The 17,056-nt window shown below is 42.8% G+C and overlaps 1 protein-coding gene across 6 annotated transcripts; it reads left to right on the forward strand.

Moving 5' to 3' along the window:
* Nucleotides 1-762: 762 nt before the first annotated feature.
* Nucleotides 763-15,384, forward strand: PPP1R2 (protein phosphatase 1 regulatory inhibitor subunit 2). 6 transcript variants are annotated; one of them, XR_014957386.1, is made up of 8 exons: nucleotides 763-943; nucleotides 5,633-5,740; nucleotides 6,151-6,228; nucleotides 6,531-6,634; nucleotides 7,773-7,981; nucleotides 9,162-9,369; nucleotides 10,843-10,892; nucleotides 12,172-15,384. XR_014957386.1 is itself a non-coding variant. In XM_021536882.4 (7 exons), exons 1-6 carry the CDS (start codon nucleotides 798-800, stop codon nucleotides 10,845-10,847), a joined length of 621 nt encoding a protein of 206 aa, XP_021392557.1. In that variant the 5' UTR covers nucleotides 763-797; the 3' UTR covers nucleotides 10,848-10,892; nucleotides 12,172-15,384. The 6 variants fall into 6 exon arrangements, 2 of the variants coding, with proteins under 2 accessions (XP_021392557.1, XP_077641804.1); XR_014957384.1 differs by having other exon boundaries at nucleotides 7,773-7,952; XR_002465987.4 differs by lacking the exon at nucleotides 9,162-9,369.
* The last annotated feature ends 1,672 nt before the right edge of the window (nucleotides 15,385-17,056 follow it).

Raw genomic sequence — 17,056 nt, forward strand, 5'->3', positions numbered from 1 at the left:
GTGTCCCTCTATCCCTGTGTCCGTGTCCCTGCTGTGTCCGTGTGTCCATTTATCCCTCTATCCGTGTCTCTGCCATGTCTGTGTGTCCCTCTATCCCAGTGTCCGTGTGTCCATCTCTCCCTCCGTCCCGGTGTCCGTGTGTCCGTCTCTCGCGCTGTCCCGGTGTCCGTGTGTCCGTGTGTCCATCTCTCCCTCTGTCCCGGTGTCCGTGTGTCCGTCTCTCCCGCTGTCCCGGTGTCCGTGTGTCCATCTCTCCCTCTGTCCCGGTGTCCGTGTGTCCGTCTCTCGCGCTGTCCCGGTGTCCGTGTGTCCGTGTGTCTCTCTGTCCCGGTGTCCGTGTGTCCATCTCTCCCTCCGTCCCGGTGTCCGTGTGTCCATCTCTCCCTCTGTCCCGGTGTCCGTGTGTCCATCTCTCCCTCTGTCCCGGTGTCCGTGTGTCCGTGTGTCTCTCTGTCCCGGTGTCCGTGTGTCCATCTCTCCCTCTGTCCCGGTGTCCGTGTGTCCATCTCTCCCTCTGTCCCGGTGTCCGTGTGTCCGTCTCTCCCTCCGTCCCGGTGTCCATGTGTCCGTCTCTCGCGCTGTCCCGGTGTCCGTGTGTCCGTCTCTCGCGCTGTCCCGGTGTCCGTGCCGCGCTCCCCGCGCGCGCAGAGCGCCCCCTGGCGGTCGCGCGGGCGCACGGCAGCAGGGGCGCTGTCGGTCCGCCGGCCGCCAGGGGGCGCAGGCGCGCGGGCGGCGGCGGCGCGGGGCGGGCCCGGCCGGGGCGGCGGCGGCGGCGGAACCGGGAGGGCGGCGCGGCCATGGAGGAGCCGTCGGTACCGGACGCCTCGGCGGCGGGGCGGGGGCCCATCAAGGGCATCCTGAAGAAGAGCGGCAGCAAGGCTTCGTCGGGAGCGGCCGTGGGAGCGCGACAGCCCAGCCAAGCCTGTGACGAGGACGATCACGGGTGAGGCCCCGGTGGTGGTGGTGGGCGGCGGCCGGTCCCCGCAGGGCCCCGCTCCGGCCGCCCCGCTCCTTGGAGGGGCCCGCGGGGCGGGAGCAGCCGGGCGGCGTCTCCAGCTGGGGCTGCTGCTGCGCCCCGTGCCCGGGGGATGCTGCGGGGCGGGGCGGGGTCCGAGCCGTGCCCCCCGTGCGGCGGCGGCCGGAGCTCGGCTCCGCTCGGCGGTGCGGGCCCGGCGGGGGCAGCTCCCGCCGAGCCCGGAGCCCGCAGGGAGCGGGGGGATGCCGGGGCCCGGCGGGGGCAGCTCCTGCCGAAGCCGGGGCTCCGCTGGGAGCGGGGGGATGCCGGGGCCCGGCCGGGGCAGCGCCTGCCGAGCCCGGACCCCGCTGGGAGCGGGGGGATGCCGGGGCCCGGCGGGGCAGCTCCTGCCGAAGCCGGGGCTCCGCTGGGAGCGGGGGGATGCCGGGGCCCGGCGGGGGCAGCTCCCGCCGAGCCCGGAGCCCGCAGGGAGCGGGGGGATGCCGGGCGTGCACCTGAGCGGAGCCGGGGAGCGCTGCTCGCATGAGGCCGGCGGGAGCTGTCGCCGTGGCTCCTATCGAGGAGTGGCGGTCACCTGCTGAGTGTGGCAGCTCACAAAGGGTTTCACCGATGCTACGAGGCTGGTTCGCAGTTTGGGAAATGCGTTTGATTTATTCTCAGCCTTCTCATAGGTAGCTCATTTCTTGTAATCTAAAGCATGTCTCTGGAGAAGGGACCTCTCCTGGGTTGAAACATAATCAAGATGTATTCTCGGTTGGGCAGGATCCATCTGTAAAAATCTCACGCTTGAGAATGCACACCGCCTTGAGGTTATTTAAATGACATGAAAATCTTGGCCGAGTTAGTCCAGACACGCCAGAAGTGTTCTTCAGCTGGTCATGACCTGTCCTTGATGATTAAGAATCCTACACTTTTCCTGATGCACCCAGCATGTGCTGCCTGCCGTTGTTCTGATTCTCCATAAAGTTATGATGAGCAAGGTTTGACCTGAACTCAGTGTTTACAAATTTGCTTTTGACAGTTTTCTCTTTTTGGTACCTTATTCAGTATTGCAAGGAGAGAAATAAAATAGTCATGCTGGTCAGTCTTTTAATTATTATGGTAATACTCCTTTCATCTTTGCCTAGTTAAGTGATGAATGTAGTCTAAAGTCAGCAAGGTAAGAAAGAAGAGCTTTTGGGTTGCAGTGTTGCATGTGTTAGCTGCTCCTGCTTTCCAGAGAAAAAATTCAACTGAATGAATGAGATGGTGTTTTTGAAACAGGCGAGTGTAAGTAGCAATATGTTACACAAATGTGATTTTTTAATTTTCCTTTAGTTCTAATATTATGTAGCTTGATGTGTTTAACACCACACCAGACATAAATTACAATTGACTGTTGGTAGCCTGTGTTTAATTTTCTACAGTTTCTTTTGTATCATCTTGAAAACTGAGTAGAAATTGGACTATGAAGTGATGAAAGTATGGTATATTGGTTGTTGCACACAGTAATTTCCTGGGAAGCAGTTAGTGGGCTAGAGTCCAGTTTCTATTTCCTGTTTACCAATGTGAGCCAATAAAGTCAGATTAATTCTGAAATAGCCTTGCAAGTTGAAAGATACTGGCTAAACCTGGCAGGCTGCATTAGAAAATTTCCTGGAAAGACCAGTACAGGGAATATAAAGCTGGTTTCTGTGCAGGTATTATTTTTGGTTGGCAATGTATCAATATATCAGTGTTTTTTCTGATTTCAGCTAAAGAATTTTGGTTTTAGAAGAATGATATAGCACAGTTGTGATTTTCCTTTGAGACTGAAGAGTAGTTAATAAATTCAGGTATCTGTTTTCTTAATTCTTCTGCTTATTTCTAATATTGAAATTGAGGTCTGCAGATCCTTAAAAATATCTGTAGATGAAAGAGCTCATTGTGTCAGCTATCAATCTTTTAAAGCACGATGTTCAGTAGAGCTCTCATGTACTTGCATCATTACTGACCTTGCACTGCTGTTACTGATGGTAACATTGTTTGGAAAATTTCCTTCATGAAAATATGATAAGAAGGAAGCTTGAGAGATTGGGATACCACTGGAATGCATCCTGAGAGCTGAGATCATGGTTTTATGGCAGATGTGTTCTTGGCATACACACTGAGGTACGCCTGTGAGCGAGTGGATGTGGTATTTTACAAAGCAATTATGGAAGTGTGTGTGCGCACAAGCAGCTGTGTTGGAAGAGGTGAGTCTGCTATGGCAGGAGCAAGGCAGGTGTGAGAGGTGTTCCTTGGCTGTCACTGCTGCTGAAACTTCTTGCTTGTCCACACCACCTGGTGTGATGTCAAATGAAGTTATTGTATATTTTTAAAGATGTGAGAACATACAAATGAACACTTATGAGATTTTTTCAAATCTCATTTTCCTAAGGAAGATTAGATTTCCTATTTCTGTATCTGAAGGGGTGTGAGGATGCATTTCCCTGTGATGGTCCTAAGCCATGTCATTAGTGTTGTGCTTTGCAGACATGCATAAGCATGCAAAATTTGAAACAAACAGGAGAGGTGTGGGTTTTCAGAGCACTTAGTCATTCTTCTGTGAGGGCTTTTTACAGGCAGGGGTGAAATTACATGGTTGTCTCTGCCTCTAATGACTTTTTTTCCCCCAGGTTGACTTAAGTTGTACTTTGGGAGGTGTTCCACAGCCAAGGCTTTTAGTGTCGGAATCTGAGTTTAAAAAAACAAGTGTGAAAAATAAAGCCACTAAAAACTTGTTCAGTCTTTTATTTATGACTCACTGACTTGCTCAGTGTGGGCTGTCTGATTTCCAGCACAGTGCATGCCAAAGGGATTGTTCCAAGATTGCCAGTATTATTATTAGGTGGAGTTGTGAGCCTGGACTATAAACCTTGATGTGCTCTGGGCAAGTGAACACAAGGCATGTGAAGGGAATCTCTCCCATCTGTTCTATTTCCTTGTCAGCTGAGCTCTGTCCCTTTACAGCAGCTGTGTACCCTGTGTACCATTGACTAAGTGCTCTGGCTGGTAAAATTCCACACTGAGCATCTTGTGTTGGTCATGGAGGAACTTCAGGCTGTGTTAAACTGGGTAAACTGAGGATTTTTTTGACTCCTAACCAGACAGTTTTGAATGAGTGGCATCCCTAGACCGGAGCTCTTGCTTTGTCATCACGAAGCTCATGACTCCCTGCCCTGCCAGAGCCACGATCTGACTCACGTGTTGTCCGCTTATGCTGCAGTCCTTGTGTTTGCACAAAATGATGAAATGGACCTGAAGCTTCAAACATGAGACCTTGGCACTGGGTACTGTATGCTGAGGGGATTAAGATCATTCAATCTGTATTAATTTCTGGAGTATAAGCCTGTGGCATGTAGGATTCAGCATCAACCCCCAAATCTATTTTTTTTTCTTTTTAGTTTCCCCCCCCCCACTGTATTATGCAGTGATGCTGTAAATGTAGGATGTAGTTTGTGCTTGGAATTTTGCTTTATCAAGTTTGTTTTACAGATGTTATTCTAAGAGCACTGGTGTTATTGAGATTTAATATATCTTTCAGATCTGTTATTGGAGCAGTCTGTGTTTAAACAAGAGCAGTTAAATTGAAGTCTCCCAGCTAACTGCCCCTTCCCACCCCCCAAAAAAACCCCAACAACCACCCCAAACCAAATAAAAAGCCCCACGAAACCCACAAAGTCCTTTAATGTTTGCTTCCTTAACTAATAATTTACAACAAGAATATATTAATTAGTCAAATTTTTGTATTATTCTGAAATTAAATTTATTGGCTTAATCTAAGGGAAAGACCACCTTATATGAAATTTGCAGTAACCTTTTTAGAGAAAATATGGAACATAGTGGTTTGTGTTGATTAAATATTTTTGTGGCTTTTAGATCAGGGGAGGAATGGCTCTTTCTCTGGCCTCAAGGCAATTGCTTTTCTTGTGGCTTATATATTTTGTCAGTGAGCAGTCAGTGTGGGTGAGCTTTAGTTTCTTCAAATATACATAAAATGGTACATTTTTCTGGTTGACTAAGAAAATTCTAGATAAAATAGCATCACTGGTGCCTGTCTGTTTAAGATGTGAAACTCCCTCGGCTTAATTATAGCAGTGACTCACTTGGCTTATTATTCCAATTTTGGATGTCAAAAGCAGTATTAATAATCACCTTGTTCTATGCTACTGATTTCACTGCAGGAGGGGATATGTTGGTTGCTATTGTTTAAGCAACAGTTTTGCTAATAATTATTCCAGCTCCTTCAGCAGAGATGAACTGAAAAGCATTGGATTCTGGTGAAGTCTTGTGGGTTGTAATAAGGGGAAGAATTCTCTTTTTACAAGTTAACTGTAAAATCAAATAGTTCACAAGATAATCATTGAACAAGACCAGGAGTCTCTGAATTATATTAATATGTTTATAGATAATTGACTTTGTTTAGCTATTGTGACTTGTTAGGGAAATTTAAGTTGCACTGAAAATTTGTTATGACTTCAGTATGCACAGAGCAGTATTTAATAATTGTACTTTGAACATGTCTGTGTCATAAGGATATTTTTTGTGCTTAGTGTGTAGTAAAGATCAGATGATGTTTTAAAAATTCCTTCTCTGGTAAAGCAGAGGTAATTGTTTTAGAAAATAAGAAAATTTTATTTTCTTTTCTTATTTCAGTAAAAAATCACAGAAGTGGGATGAAATGAACATCATAGCTACATACCACCCTCCAGGCAAAGATTATGGCTTGATGAAAATTGATGAGCCAAGTACTCCTTACCACAGGTATGCTTGCTTAAGTGTTGGTCTGTGTGCTGCCAGGTGGAATTGTGGGTTTAGAGCAAAGTTTACTTTGTGGGTGATGTAGTATTACTGTGCAGGCCTGCTGGGTGTGTGCAACATACTCAGATCTACAAAGCTTCTAAATAAGGAGAACAGTCAGAAAGGACAAAGTGTGAAGGACAAGGTTTAGAAGGTTTGCTCTAGCAGGCTTTAGCCTTTGAATGGAGTAAGTAAGTCTGACTTCTATTGATTTTATTTTTTTCAGTACTAGAATATAATGTCATATCAATATTTAAAGTTGATTTGGAAAGCTTTTAAAGCATTAAAGGAGTCTTCTAATTGAGTGTTGTAAGGTTTTGGCTGTTTTCTTGAGCAAACTACTAAAAGCAGCTACTTTTTGTTTGTCCTTCAAGCATGGTAGGAGAAGATGATGAGGATGCAGTGAGTGATTCAGAATATGAGCCCTTAAAAGCAGATGTATTGAGTAAAAAGTAAGTATTGTAATTATAAAAACTGACTAAATGTGAAGAAAATCTGCTCTTTCCTGCGGTAGATGCTCTTTATGGAAAGCTGTTGCTGGTTTCTCTAGAAGCTGCATTTTTGCTATTGTCAAATGCAGTGTTTTTCAGTGTTTGATAGTGCTGCTTGTAATTCAGACTTGCACATTATTACTACATACAAATATGGCAAAAATAATGAACAAAACTGTTCGTATGAGTATTCTGAAATGTCATGTATTTTAAATAGTGAAAAACTTGCTGTTTCAGCATTTTGTATTGCATGATTTATGTAGACTGGCAGCTGCAGCTGAAGGTAGAGGACCCAAGGTTATAGCAAGGCAAGAAGAAAGCAGTGAGGAGGAGGACGAGGATGAAGAATTAACACCTGAAGAACGGGGTATGCAAAGTTATTTTCTTTCTTTTGTTTAGACTCTTTTCCTACAAATAGTCTCAGGTTTTCTGTTAGAAATATTTGCGAAGAAGAAATGCTTTCAGAAAAATGTTATTATTTTAAAAAAGAGATAAATAGTGTTTGAACAAATACGCTGCTTTTTTCTAGTCAGAATGTTTGGTTTGAGATCTACATATAAACAGGAATTTGCTGTTGTTGGCTGCCTCCCTGTATACAAGATTAAAGTATGGGAATTCCTGCTAAGACACCTCAAATAAGTTCTGGTTTGGGATTGAAGGAATAGTTCTTCATCTGTACATATTTCAGGTAGACTTAATTCAATGAGTACAACAAATAAAATGCTGCTAATTGCTTGCAAATGATGCTTCTGTTGTTCTCAGTGCAATTGGTAGATGTATGTAATAGGAAGACTACAGTTATTCCGAAGCAAATAGCATCTTTAACAACAATATTGTTTCATGTTGACTTGGACTAGAACGTTTTGAGGGAACAGTGAAACAACAATACTTCTAAGGTTTCAGGCTTGTATTATCTAGCTGGCGCTTCTCAAATTTCCTGGCCTTAACTTTGAGTGTGAAACCATGCTATACTACAGGAAGGAAATGAACAAAGCGTTGGGGCTGGCAGTAAGCAAAATTTACTTGAATTATAATGCATTACTGCTGGATATGCCAATGTTTAATATATGGAGCAGAGCTGGCTTCAGGCCATGGGGAAAGTGGAAAATATTTTCTTCTACATGTGGTAAATATATCTCTCATAACTGACCTTTGGTGGCTAGCCAGGAGTCAAGCCACACATCTGCAAAAGTTCATCTTCTATCCCAGCAGTATGTCTCAATTTGTCCTTGAGTTTACTTAGAAACAAGCTTGTGAAACTTTGGAGTTTTGTGTACTTTTACCAGATGCTTCTTGTGGTTCAGACTTACTCTTAGTTGCAAACAGGTTCTTAGAAAAGTGCTTCTGAGATTCCAATTACTATCCTTTTTGTAAGTCAGACTCATTTTAAAAGAACACTCCACTGCTTGAAGACAATAATTTTTATTCATTGAGTTCGTCTTCAAAGAAGAAACGTTGATTTTTTTAAGGGAAGGATCAACTATTTCCATTTTTTTTGCCCACAGAGAAAAAGAAACAGTTTGAAATGAAGAGAAAAATGCACTATAATGAAGGAAGAAACATCAAACTGGCAAGGCAGCTCATTGCAAAAGAACTACATGGTGAAGAAGAGGAAGATGATGAGGATGAAGAGATGCGTGATGCTGCAGATGTAGAAACAATGAGTACAGAACCTACCGAACATGGTGAGCTACTGATGAATTAAAAAGCACCTGTAAGTACTGGTGGCCTTCTGAGCTGTTGGGAAGTGAATATACTCAAGTGTAAGATGACTAGAAGGAGTACAGTATGTATGTAACACTCAATGAGTACTGTTGCACTCTGTCTTGATAGGTAGACTTGTAACATGGAACAAAAACTCAGTGTTGATAAACAGCATGTAGGCTTTTGTTTGTTGTGGCATAACAGAAAAACAAACATTTCTGCTTCTTACCATTTCCCCAAAATAGCTGACTTTGGGTAATGAAGTTGCCAGCATCCTTTTTAAAGGAAGAGCTGTCTTGTAGTGAACACTTTAATGGCCACATGGGAGAGCCTGGCTTTTTGTTGTGGGTCATTCATTTCCCATTCTGCTCCAAATCCATACTGTAGCCAGCAATGGGAGATTACCATCAATGTTTCCTCCCTGTTGAGAGAACTGTATTTATCTTGCTGAGGAAAAACACTGTAATGTAAAACTGCTGCTAGGTCTTCAATACAGACTTGTCCTTGAGCAGAAATGTTCATTGCTATAGTATGAGATAAGACTCTGGGATAACTTTGCTTTTAGTGCAGCTACTGGAAGAAAGTCTGGGATGTTTAAGTGGGAGCTGTTGCTGTCTCTTCATAGGAAACTCCTAAAACTATAGAGGCTGACACCTTCTCTTTCATCTTTAAACTTCTTTCTGGGTGAAAAGTCTTAGACTTCTGTGGTGGTATTCTGGTGAATAATTACAGTTCACTCCCCACCTCTTTATGTAACAGCACTTTGAATAAATTTTTGACATAAACAAACCACGCATCTGTTGCTCATGAGACTGGTGGCAGTGAAGTCTGTAAGCCTTGTTCATCTATGGTTGGCAAAGCTATGAGATATTAGCATGGTCTGCAGACTTGGGAAGATGCTGCATGGGTTTAACTTGGTTCACATCTGCTTTTCACAACCATGTGAACTAGGAACTCATCTAAAATTCATTTAAATCCCACTCAATAAAAAGGTGATTTGCAAAGTTGCGTGTTTAAGTTCTGTGGATTGCACCTTTTCGTCCTGTTATTTACTACAGGAGGACTAATTCCTTCACAATTGCTCTGAAAGGGTCACTTGGTACGTGTCTGAGACCCATTACTGGACTGACTTTATCCAGTAACTGAACATAGGCCTTATAATGGCTATTTACTAGAACTTCACTCTCCAGGGGAAAGGAGGGCTGCAGTAGCCAACCGTATGAGCCTTCTGCATAGCCTGAAGCTGCCAGCTCTCTGCACTCTGCTGTAAAACAGAGGCAACCTCGCTCCCCAGCTGCATTCGCCAGTGGAAAGAAGGCAGACCTTTGCAGCATTTTTCCATCTCTATTGTTGAAGTCCATTCCACCTTCCTCATAACCAGCTTCAGAGCCACAACTGGTAATTATCAATTTTAGACTGCTCATGGCTAATAGATTCCATAAGTGTAACTTGTCTGCCAGTGTAGCAACCTGTCAACTAACTGGTTCACCTCCACACCATAGCATATAGAAATGCTTTCCATTAAGCTGATGTAGTTCTCAGTTCTTCACTTTTCTATCATTCTGCTTAAACCTTCATGTTCTGTTATCTCCCAATCTCTGTATCAGCTATCACAGCCTTTAATCCCTGTCCTTGATCAGTTCTTCTGAGGTTAAGCACTGGTCTCACTTTTGTAGCAGGTGGTGAATTGAATGCCCTCAGATGGATAATGAGACAGGGTTGGGCAAAGGATGATGAGATACGAAAAAAAAAAAATGTTAATAAACCAGTCTTCTGTCCTGCCCACATTTTAAGAAATTCCTACATTGAGATGAGAAATGTTCAGCACGCATCTATGTTAATGTCAAAATTTTTCTGAAATAACTTTTTTGAGATTACATTATTTATTGCTCTCTCATCTGTATTCTGAGGAAACAGAAAAATCTCCTTATTCATAAGTGTTAATTGGAGCTACAGAAGGTTTCTCAAATAGATGGCTTTAACACTTGCTACTTGGGGTTTTTGGCCATTGTATTTTTGGTCATGGTGTGCTTTTGGTTACATTAAGCACTTGAGTATTTAAAAATTAGGCTGTTTCCTTCATGGAAGGAAATCAAAATCCTATTAATATGTTCCTGAGACCAGTATATGGAAAGATTATTCACCTGGATAACTTTCAAAGAGCTCTCTGACTTGAAACTGTATTTTAAAGTACTTTTGTCTAGAGTAGTAAAGGGAGGGTTTCCTTACTCTTGTACTGGATGATACAGGAGTTGATTTTTTGCAATGGCTTGTTTTGGCATCAAACTGACTAACAGCCCTGATGCTTGCTTTTAACTTCAATGAAAATGTCCTGGGTTTTTTGCATGTATTCTAGCTATATTTTTATAAATTCTTCCATTTGACTTGAGTTCTTGGGTAGTTGTGGAGATCATGACATGATGTGGCTGCCACTCAGCTATTATGCCAGTCAGTCTATGTGAGTGAGAGGTGCCATGCAATGTTCTTTTATTCCAATGGAGTAACATGACTTCTGTAGTATTGATGATTGTTGCAGGTAAAGATGTGACATAAGAGACATTTCTTAGTGGCCTGTTGTGACTCTGGGGTTCCACTGGCTCCTGGGTTGTTTTTCAGCCAATTTGAGAATGTCTTCTCACTTGGAATTTTTTCTATCCATGAAGATCCTTTAAAGATTCTATGCTTCTCTTACCTGATACTTCTTTCTACTCCCTAATTCAGTCTGCTTTGTATTTGAGTAAAACTAACAGTACACTTCTAATCTCTACAGTCTGCTTTCAAAGAAGGGGCTAAAGACTTAGGGCAGGTTGAAGGAGGCTCCTGTCAGATACCACCAGGTCCACTAATGCAAGTTGCACTTCTTGGTTACAGACTGAGATTTCTTGCTGATAAAATGAAGATGGCCAGTCCAGTCAGTGATGGTGAGAACTCTGTATATTTTTGCTCCTCTTTCCGTTGTGACTACCAGTTGTTTTAAATGGATGGATCATTCCTTTCTTGCCTCAAGTAGCCATGTTGTATGGATTCCAGCAGCCAAGCTTTTTTGTGGAAAGTATAAGTTGTAGACTGCATATGGCAGGGGGGTTGGAGCTGGGTGTCCTGTAAGATTCCTTCTAACCCAAACCATTCTATGATTCTACATTTGCTTGCTTCAGCATTTCACCTTCTCTGGGTACTTGCTATTTATGACTCCATGAATAACATAAATAGACTTTGCTAGCAGAAGTGACCTTTGTTTCTCTCCATAAAAACTTTCCCTTTAGAAATTCTCTTTGAAATCACTGAAGGAAATATTCCTGATGTAGGTAAATTTAAGCATGGTGATTTCAGTGCAGACCCGTCTTCTGCTACACAAAAGTATCAGCCAGAGGGTGTTGCCTATAGCAGTTCAATTGACAGGAAGTAAGACTATTGTTCTCTTCCTCTGGTTCATTTAGCTGCATTGCTCTGCTAACCCTGCTCAGATGGCACCCAGTAGCTGAGCTGTCACTGACTGGGTGTGCCCTTTGGCCTTTGGTAGATACAGAATGTATTGTGTTTTCTTAAACAGAGCAAGCATCACCCTAAAGATGAAATAAGTGAGAAGGCTGGGAGCACACAGCAATCAGCTCTGCTGGTTAACTGAGTTGTTTGCTTGTTAAACTGCATGTTACCAAATCTAACTCATGCCCATGCCTAACTGACATTTTAAAAAGAATATTGTCCTTTAAATGAGGTATTCTTTGATCAGCACTGAGGAGGAGTTTCCTCTGATTTATTGCAGTGCTTTTGCTCAAAAGCATGAGTTAACAACTTCCTGAAAACACATTACTGTACTCCTTCATAAGCTTGGGGTTCTTTTATTTCAAGTGCCTCATCTGGAACTGAAATTTGACCTGAGAAGTACTGTGCTTGCTGGTGTTTCAGGAACCTCGTGCATTAGTTCTAAACACCTGAGTTAAATCCTCCCACTTCCGAGGAAATGAGCACGCAGTGCTTGGTGTGCTCAACAGTGGTGTTGCCCATCATTTAGGGCATAAGAGTCTAATAAGTGTTTTAGATATTTCTGCACTCTATAACTAAAAGCTTATACATTGCTAAGATGGGTTGGCAAACATCTTTGGAGAAGCAAAGATGGTTTCAGGAGGATAGTTGTGTGTGTTGTGAAAATATTGAACAGGTGTGAAGAATTATCTGTTTTTTGTAATTTTTCTTATGCAGCACATGTTACTCGTGACCAGCTGGAAAGTGGAGCACACAGCATAGAAGAAATCTGTCCAGAACTGTAACTGCTTGTCAAAGACACAAATATAAACATCGCTTCATGATTTTTGCAATTAAGGCTCTTAAATGTTAAGAAGCATATCCGTTACAATGTTGTATTGCCAAGAATGTTAATTTTAGATTTGTCCATTAGGCAGAAAACACTGTCTAATCGATTTATTCTTGTGCCTAGTATTTCATGGAGAATACTGCTTCATAATTTGTTCAACCAGAATGGCATTCCCTGTATGTATAGCACTGATTATCTTGCGTGATGTACTGTTACTCTTGCTTTGAAACACTCACTATCTTTCGGTTTTACACTATTTATTTGAGAGTGTTCTAGATGTAGTGTCTCATATGGAAAGTTTTGGGATTCAAGAGCCAAACGGTACAGCGAATATCAGATTGACATGTAAGCTATTTATCAGATGTGTTAAGCAGTTTAAAAAGGGATTATTCAAGTCCTACAACTTTTTTTTTTTTTTGTAAAGTATTGACCTGTTAATCTAGATTTCAGTATGTTTTTGCCTGCACCTTCCCAGTGTTTAGAACAAGAGCTGTGCTATTTCTTAAGAGTGGTGTTTGGAATTGGTTGTTAGTTTCTGACTAAAGCAGTACTAGCATCTGGTTGAGGGAGTGTTTTTACACTGGAAGCAGCTAACTTGAACTTTGCATTTAACTGTCATAACCTCTTCCATCAGGACTGGTTGTTTTGTGGAGCTCTCTCTGGCTTATTGTGAGGCCATGCAAGTTCCTTACAGCTTTTCTCTTAAATCACAACCACTGTTACTCTTCTGGCTCTTGTTTCAAATGTTTGGTTCTTTCCAGTTGCATGAACAGTGTTTGTGCTGTTAGCACCTGAGGAAAAACACCCAGCCATGAGTGTATAAATCAGGACTGAAGATGTGCTGAGCCTAGGCTCTGGCTGTTCTTTATTAAAGATAACTGCTGTTGATCTACTCTTTTGGGGTTGGCAACGTCCACACTGAAAACCATTGGTCTAAATCTTCCTGTGTCATTGCAACTTACAGCAACTGCTTTTGTAAAATGAAGGCTTTTTTGAAGCGAGAAGGGAAACTGCCTAATTCAAATACTTGTTTACAGTGTGGTTGTATAGCTGTAAAGAGGGATTCTGCACCTCCAAATTGCTGTAAAAACTTCCCACTGGGTGGAATTTGACTGGTGAATGTTCCAGTATTCAGAGTAGTTCCTGGGATTTATTATACAAACGAAGTACACACTTAAGCTTCAGCTTGATTATGAAATACAGTGTATATCTTAATTTTGATCTGAATTTGATATGTTGCAAAAATCCATATAATTATATGGATCAATTTTAAAATGTCTTTTTCTCCACTGTATATGTGAAGTTTGAATAAAGGAATGAAAGTTATTTTACAGTTACATACATTCTCAAGTGTGAGCTTTCCTGGAGTCCCAGAGAAATTGAGAGTGAATAAGGCAATAGGATGCTGTCATTTGAAAGATTTTTACAGGAATGATTAATTAGACTGGACGCATTGCCAAAGATACCTGTGAATTATGCTGTGTTTTGTAGGGTGCCTTTCCCAGCTATCTCCTCTCCTTAGTAGGGTGGTCAGTTTTGGGTTAGTTAATCTTCTAAGGTCCTGAATTGAGATTGATAGGGTCTTTTCACAAAAAAGAGCTGAACTCTTGATTCTGGCCAGTGTGGTGATGCTACTTTTTCAACATGCTGAGTGCTATTACTTCTTGTATCAAATGTGGTCACTTCCATGGAGTAAACAGTGGTAAAGGGTAAGCATTTAGATACTTTGACTCATCAAGTCACGTACTGCAGCTTTCAATTTGGCTCCTAAGAATAGGATTTCAAAACTTTGTTTGTACCTTTTATAAACCAGCTTGCAGTGTTCAGAATGTTGGCCTGTGTGCACTGAGCTGTATTTCAGACTGAGCAGCTGCTGGCCTGGCCTGCCCCAGCTGGGCACTGAAATTCTGAAATTAAGGTAGAATCCAGCAGCAGCAGCTCTTACCCGAGCTAATGTCCTGCCCTCCTTAACCCCCCCACTTTCTTGTGTCCAAGGCCATTTGGTGCTCAGCAGGGCTCCTTTGTATCTTACAAGGTCTAGAAAGTATTTTCTTTAACAAACAAACTTCTCTCAAACTTCTTCCAATAAAGACCTTTCCTGTAATGGCTTCCACAAATCTAGATGAAATGAGTATGCAGCTTTGAGGGAGGTACACAAATGCATGAAGACGGTTTTAAATTAACCACATAATGTATACTAGGTTCCTTCATCACTCAGGTGATTTTGAGCTGCTTGGGTGATCTCCTTTTTCTGTGCCTCCAAGCACCTAAATTCTGAGTTTGATGCTATTTTGAAACTTGATTTAGTTTGGGGTTTTTTTAAAGGCTTTGTTCTCTTCATTTTCCTCAGTGCTCGCAGAAATTCTGTTCACAGTGCTTCTTTGTCTTCCTCAGCAGAAGTGCAAGCCAATGTCCCTACCACTGCTTCTAAGTGAAAGGCTGGTTTACTTTGCTTACACCTTGATGCATTTTAAAAACTAAATCATGCAAGTTTTACTTTGCGGTAGCTCCAGAAGTTCCATACAGCTTTTTTTACAAAGGGATATCTGATTTCCCTCTGCTTGAGAAATATCAGGAGTTCCCTGTTGAATGGGGACAAGAGAAGAAATGTGCTTTCTCTTTTTACATTTGATGAGGACTTAGCTAGCTTGCATATGGTAAATACTCGTGTACAATACAGAGTGGTGTAAAGAGGAAACAAACACAGTACTTACTTATGTGGACAGTGAGCTCCACAGTACCATAATTGTGAATTTTCTTGCAAAGGTTTAAGTCCTCAAGCTGCATCCTGTTTAGAGAAGGCATTTTCAATATGCTTCCAGTAGGAAGATCACTTACAAATAAGAGCCTTAACTCATGTGTATAGATTTTTTTTTTTCTGTCTATAGCTTCTTTCCCACCAACTTGTATAATTCATGGAAACTGCAGATACTTTTTCCACAGCTAACCTCTCTCATGTGAAATTTGTATATCTTACCAGAACTCTTTGTTTCTGTAACATGCTTTTTTGTGGTATTATGATGCCACCTCACAAATGTAATTATTGTTTGAAACTGGTGTTAAGTGTCACAACATAAATAAAACAATTGTTTTCATTACTACCTTATGACACTAATACTAATCTAATGTTTGGCTTCTTGGAGCTCTTCAGTAGAAACTGGCAGCTAACATTTGCACGTGTGTTCATAGATAAATTCTTAAACCAATATTGTAATTTCCTTATGGCTCTCATTTATAGTAACTTTGATGTAAATTTGTTTGTTCACACAGATTTGCTGGCTTGCCTAGGCCTGAGGGTAGATCTGGTAACCTAAGTCAGGAACTTAAGACAGCAGTACCTCAGAAAAGGCTGCATTTTTCAAGGTGTTTTTGTGTGTTGTAGGATTTAACCACAACTGATCTGTCTCTTCACGGTCAACACTGAGTCATCACTCACTAGCATGGAGTAATGGAAAATGACTAACAGCAGCTACTTCTTAGGAAGTAAAACTCTTCCTCAAAACAGAGCTGGGCTCTTTTCAATTGCATTCTTCAGTTGAAAAGTGGATTTCACAACATAAATGCAGCTTCAATTACACAAATATTAACATGCTGCTTTTCCTGAGTAGGTGTGACTTGGATGCCTAATCAAAATAGTGGTAGTTTGGCTAGTTTTGGTGAGGGACAGCTCACAAAAATACACAGTTACATCCATGTAACTTATAGTTTGGTTCTGACATTTCATGAGTCTTGTAAAAAAAACCCTGACATTCTAAATTACAACTGACTGAACTAAGTGTCCCTCACTAAAGGTACAGCAGGCATCCAGCCTCTTGGAACCCCTCCTTCCACGTTGACTGTTTCTCATTGTAGCATTGAAAGGAAGCGGGGGAGAGAGAATGGGAAGAATATGAAAAAACAAGAGCTAAAACAAGAGGTGAAACTTAGTGGAGATGCTGGCATGAGGGAGGGTATGAAAGCTGTAGGGGGTTTGTGGGCTCGCTGGAAGCAGGTATGGCCTCGCTGGAAGCAGGTATGGCAGCTCGTCAGACTCTGGGAGGAGGCAAGAGTGAACATCATCTACTTCGGTCAGCTTCTCAGCACCATCCCTGTGACTGCTTCATCTTTGACAAGTTAACTTGGATAGCAACTTTTGCTACTCTGTTGCTCCTTTTTGAAGAGGAGTGGGGATGGCTGGTGCTCCTGTCTGTCTGTTTTACACCTGGGAACATTAAGCACACCTAACTGGTTAAGAGATCTTTTTCTCTCTTCTCTTAAACGATCAGAAATCTACAACGTTCTGCTGTCCTTCACTGCAACCTGGAGACTGCAACGTGGTCCTGTTCACTCTGTATCACTCCACTTCAAAATACGATCCGCTCTAGCTCGGAGTATTCTCGGACAAAGGTTCCATAAGAAACCCAAGCATGCACGCTTGATATTCCTTGACAGGAAAACCTGCGGTTTGCGTTTCTCCTTCAGAGACTCCTTTGAGTCTCCCCCCAGTTATTTCCTCTGTGTAGAAGTGAATCACGCCGGAGAGCGGACTGAGCGGGAGCGTTGCTCCCGCCGCTGGCCCCCCAGCAGGGCCGTACCGCCCCGCCGGCCCTGCCCCGCGCCGGCGCTGCGCGGAGCCCGGCTGACCGAGGCCGCTCTCGACCCGGTGCAGCAGCTCCGGGGCCCGCCCGGGCCTTCCCGCGCGTCTCACCCCCGAGGGAGCTGTAATTAAAAAAAAACAAGCAGGCCCGGCCCCCCCCAGGCAGCGTCAGGCGGCGAACGCCGGGCCGGGCTGTG

The sequence above is a fragment of the Lonchura striata genome, chromosome 9, assembly GCF_050655825.1.
Source record: "Lonchura striata isolate lonStrDom1 chromosome 9, ASM5065582v1, whole genome shotgun sequence".
Taxonomy (NCBI): Eukaryota; Metazoa; Chordata; class Aves; order Passeriformes; family Estrildidae; genus Lonchura; species Lonchura striata.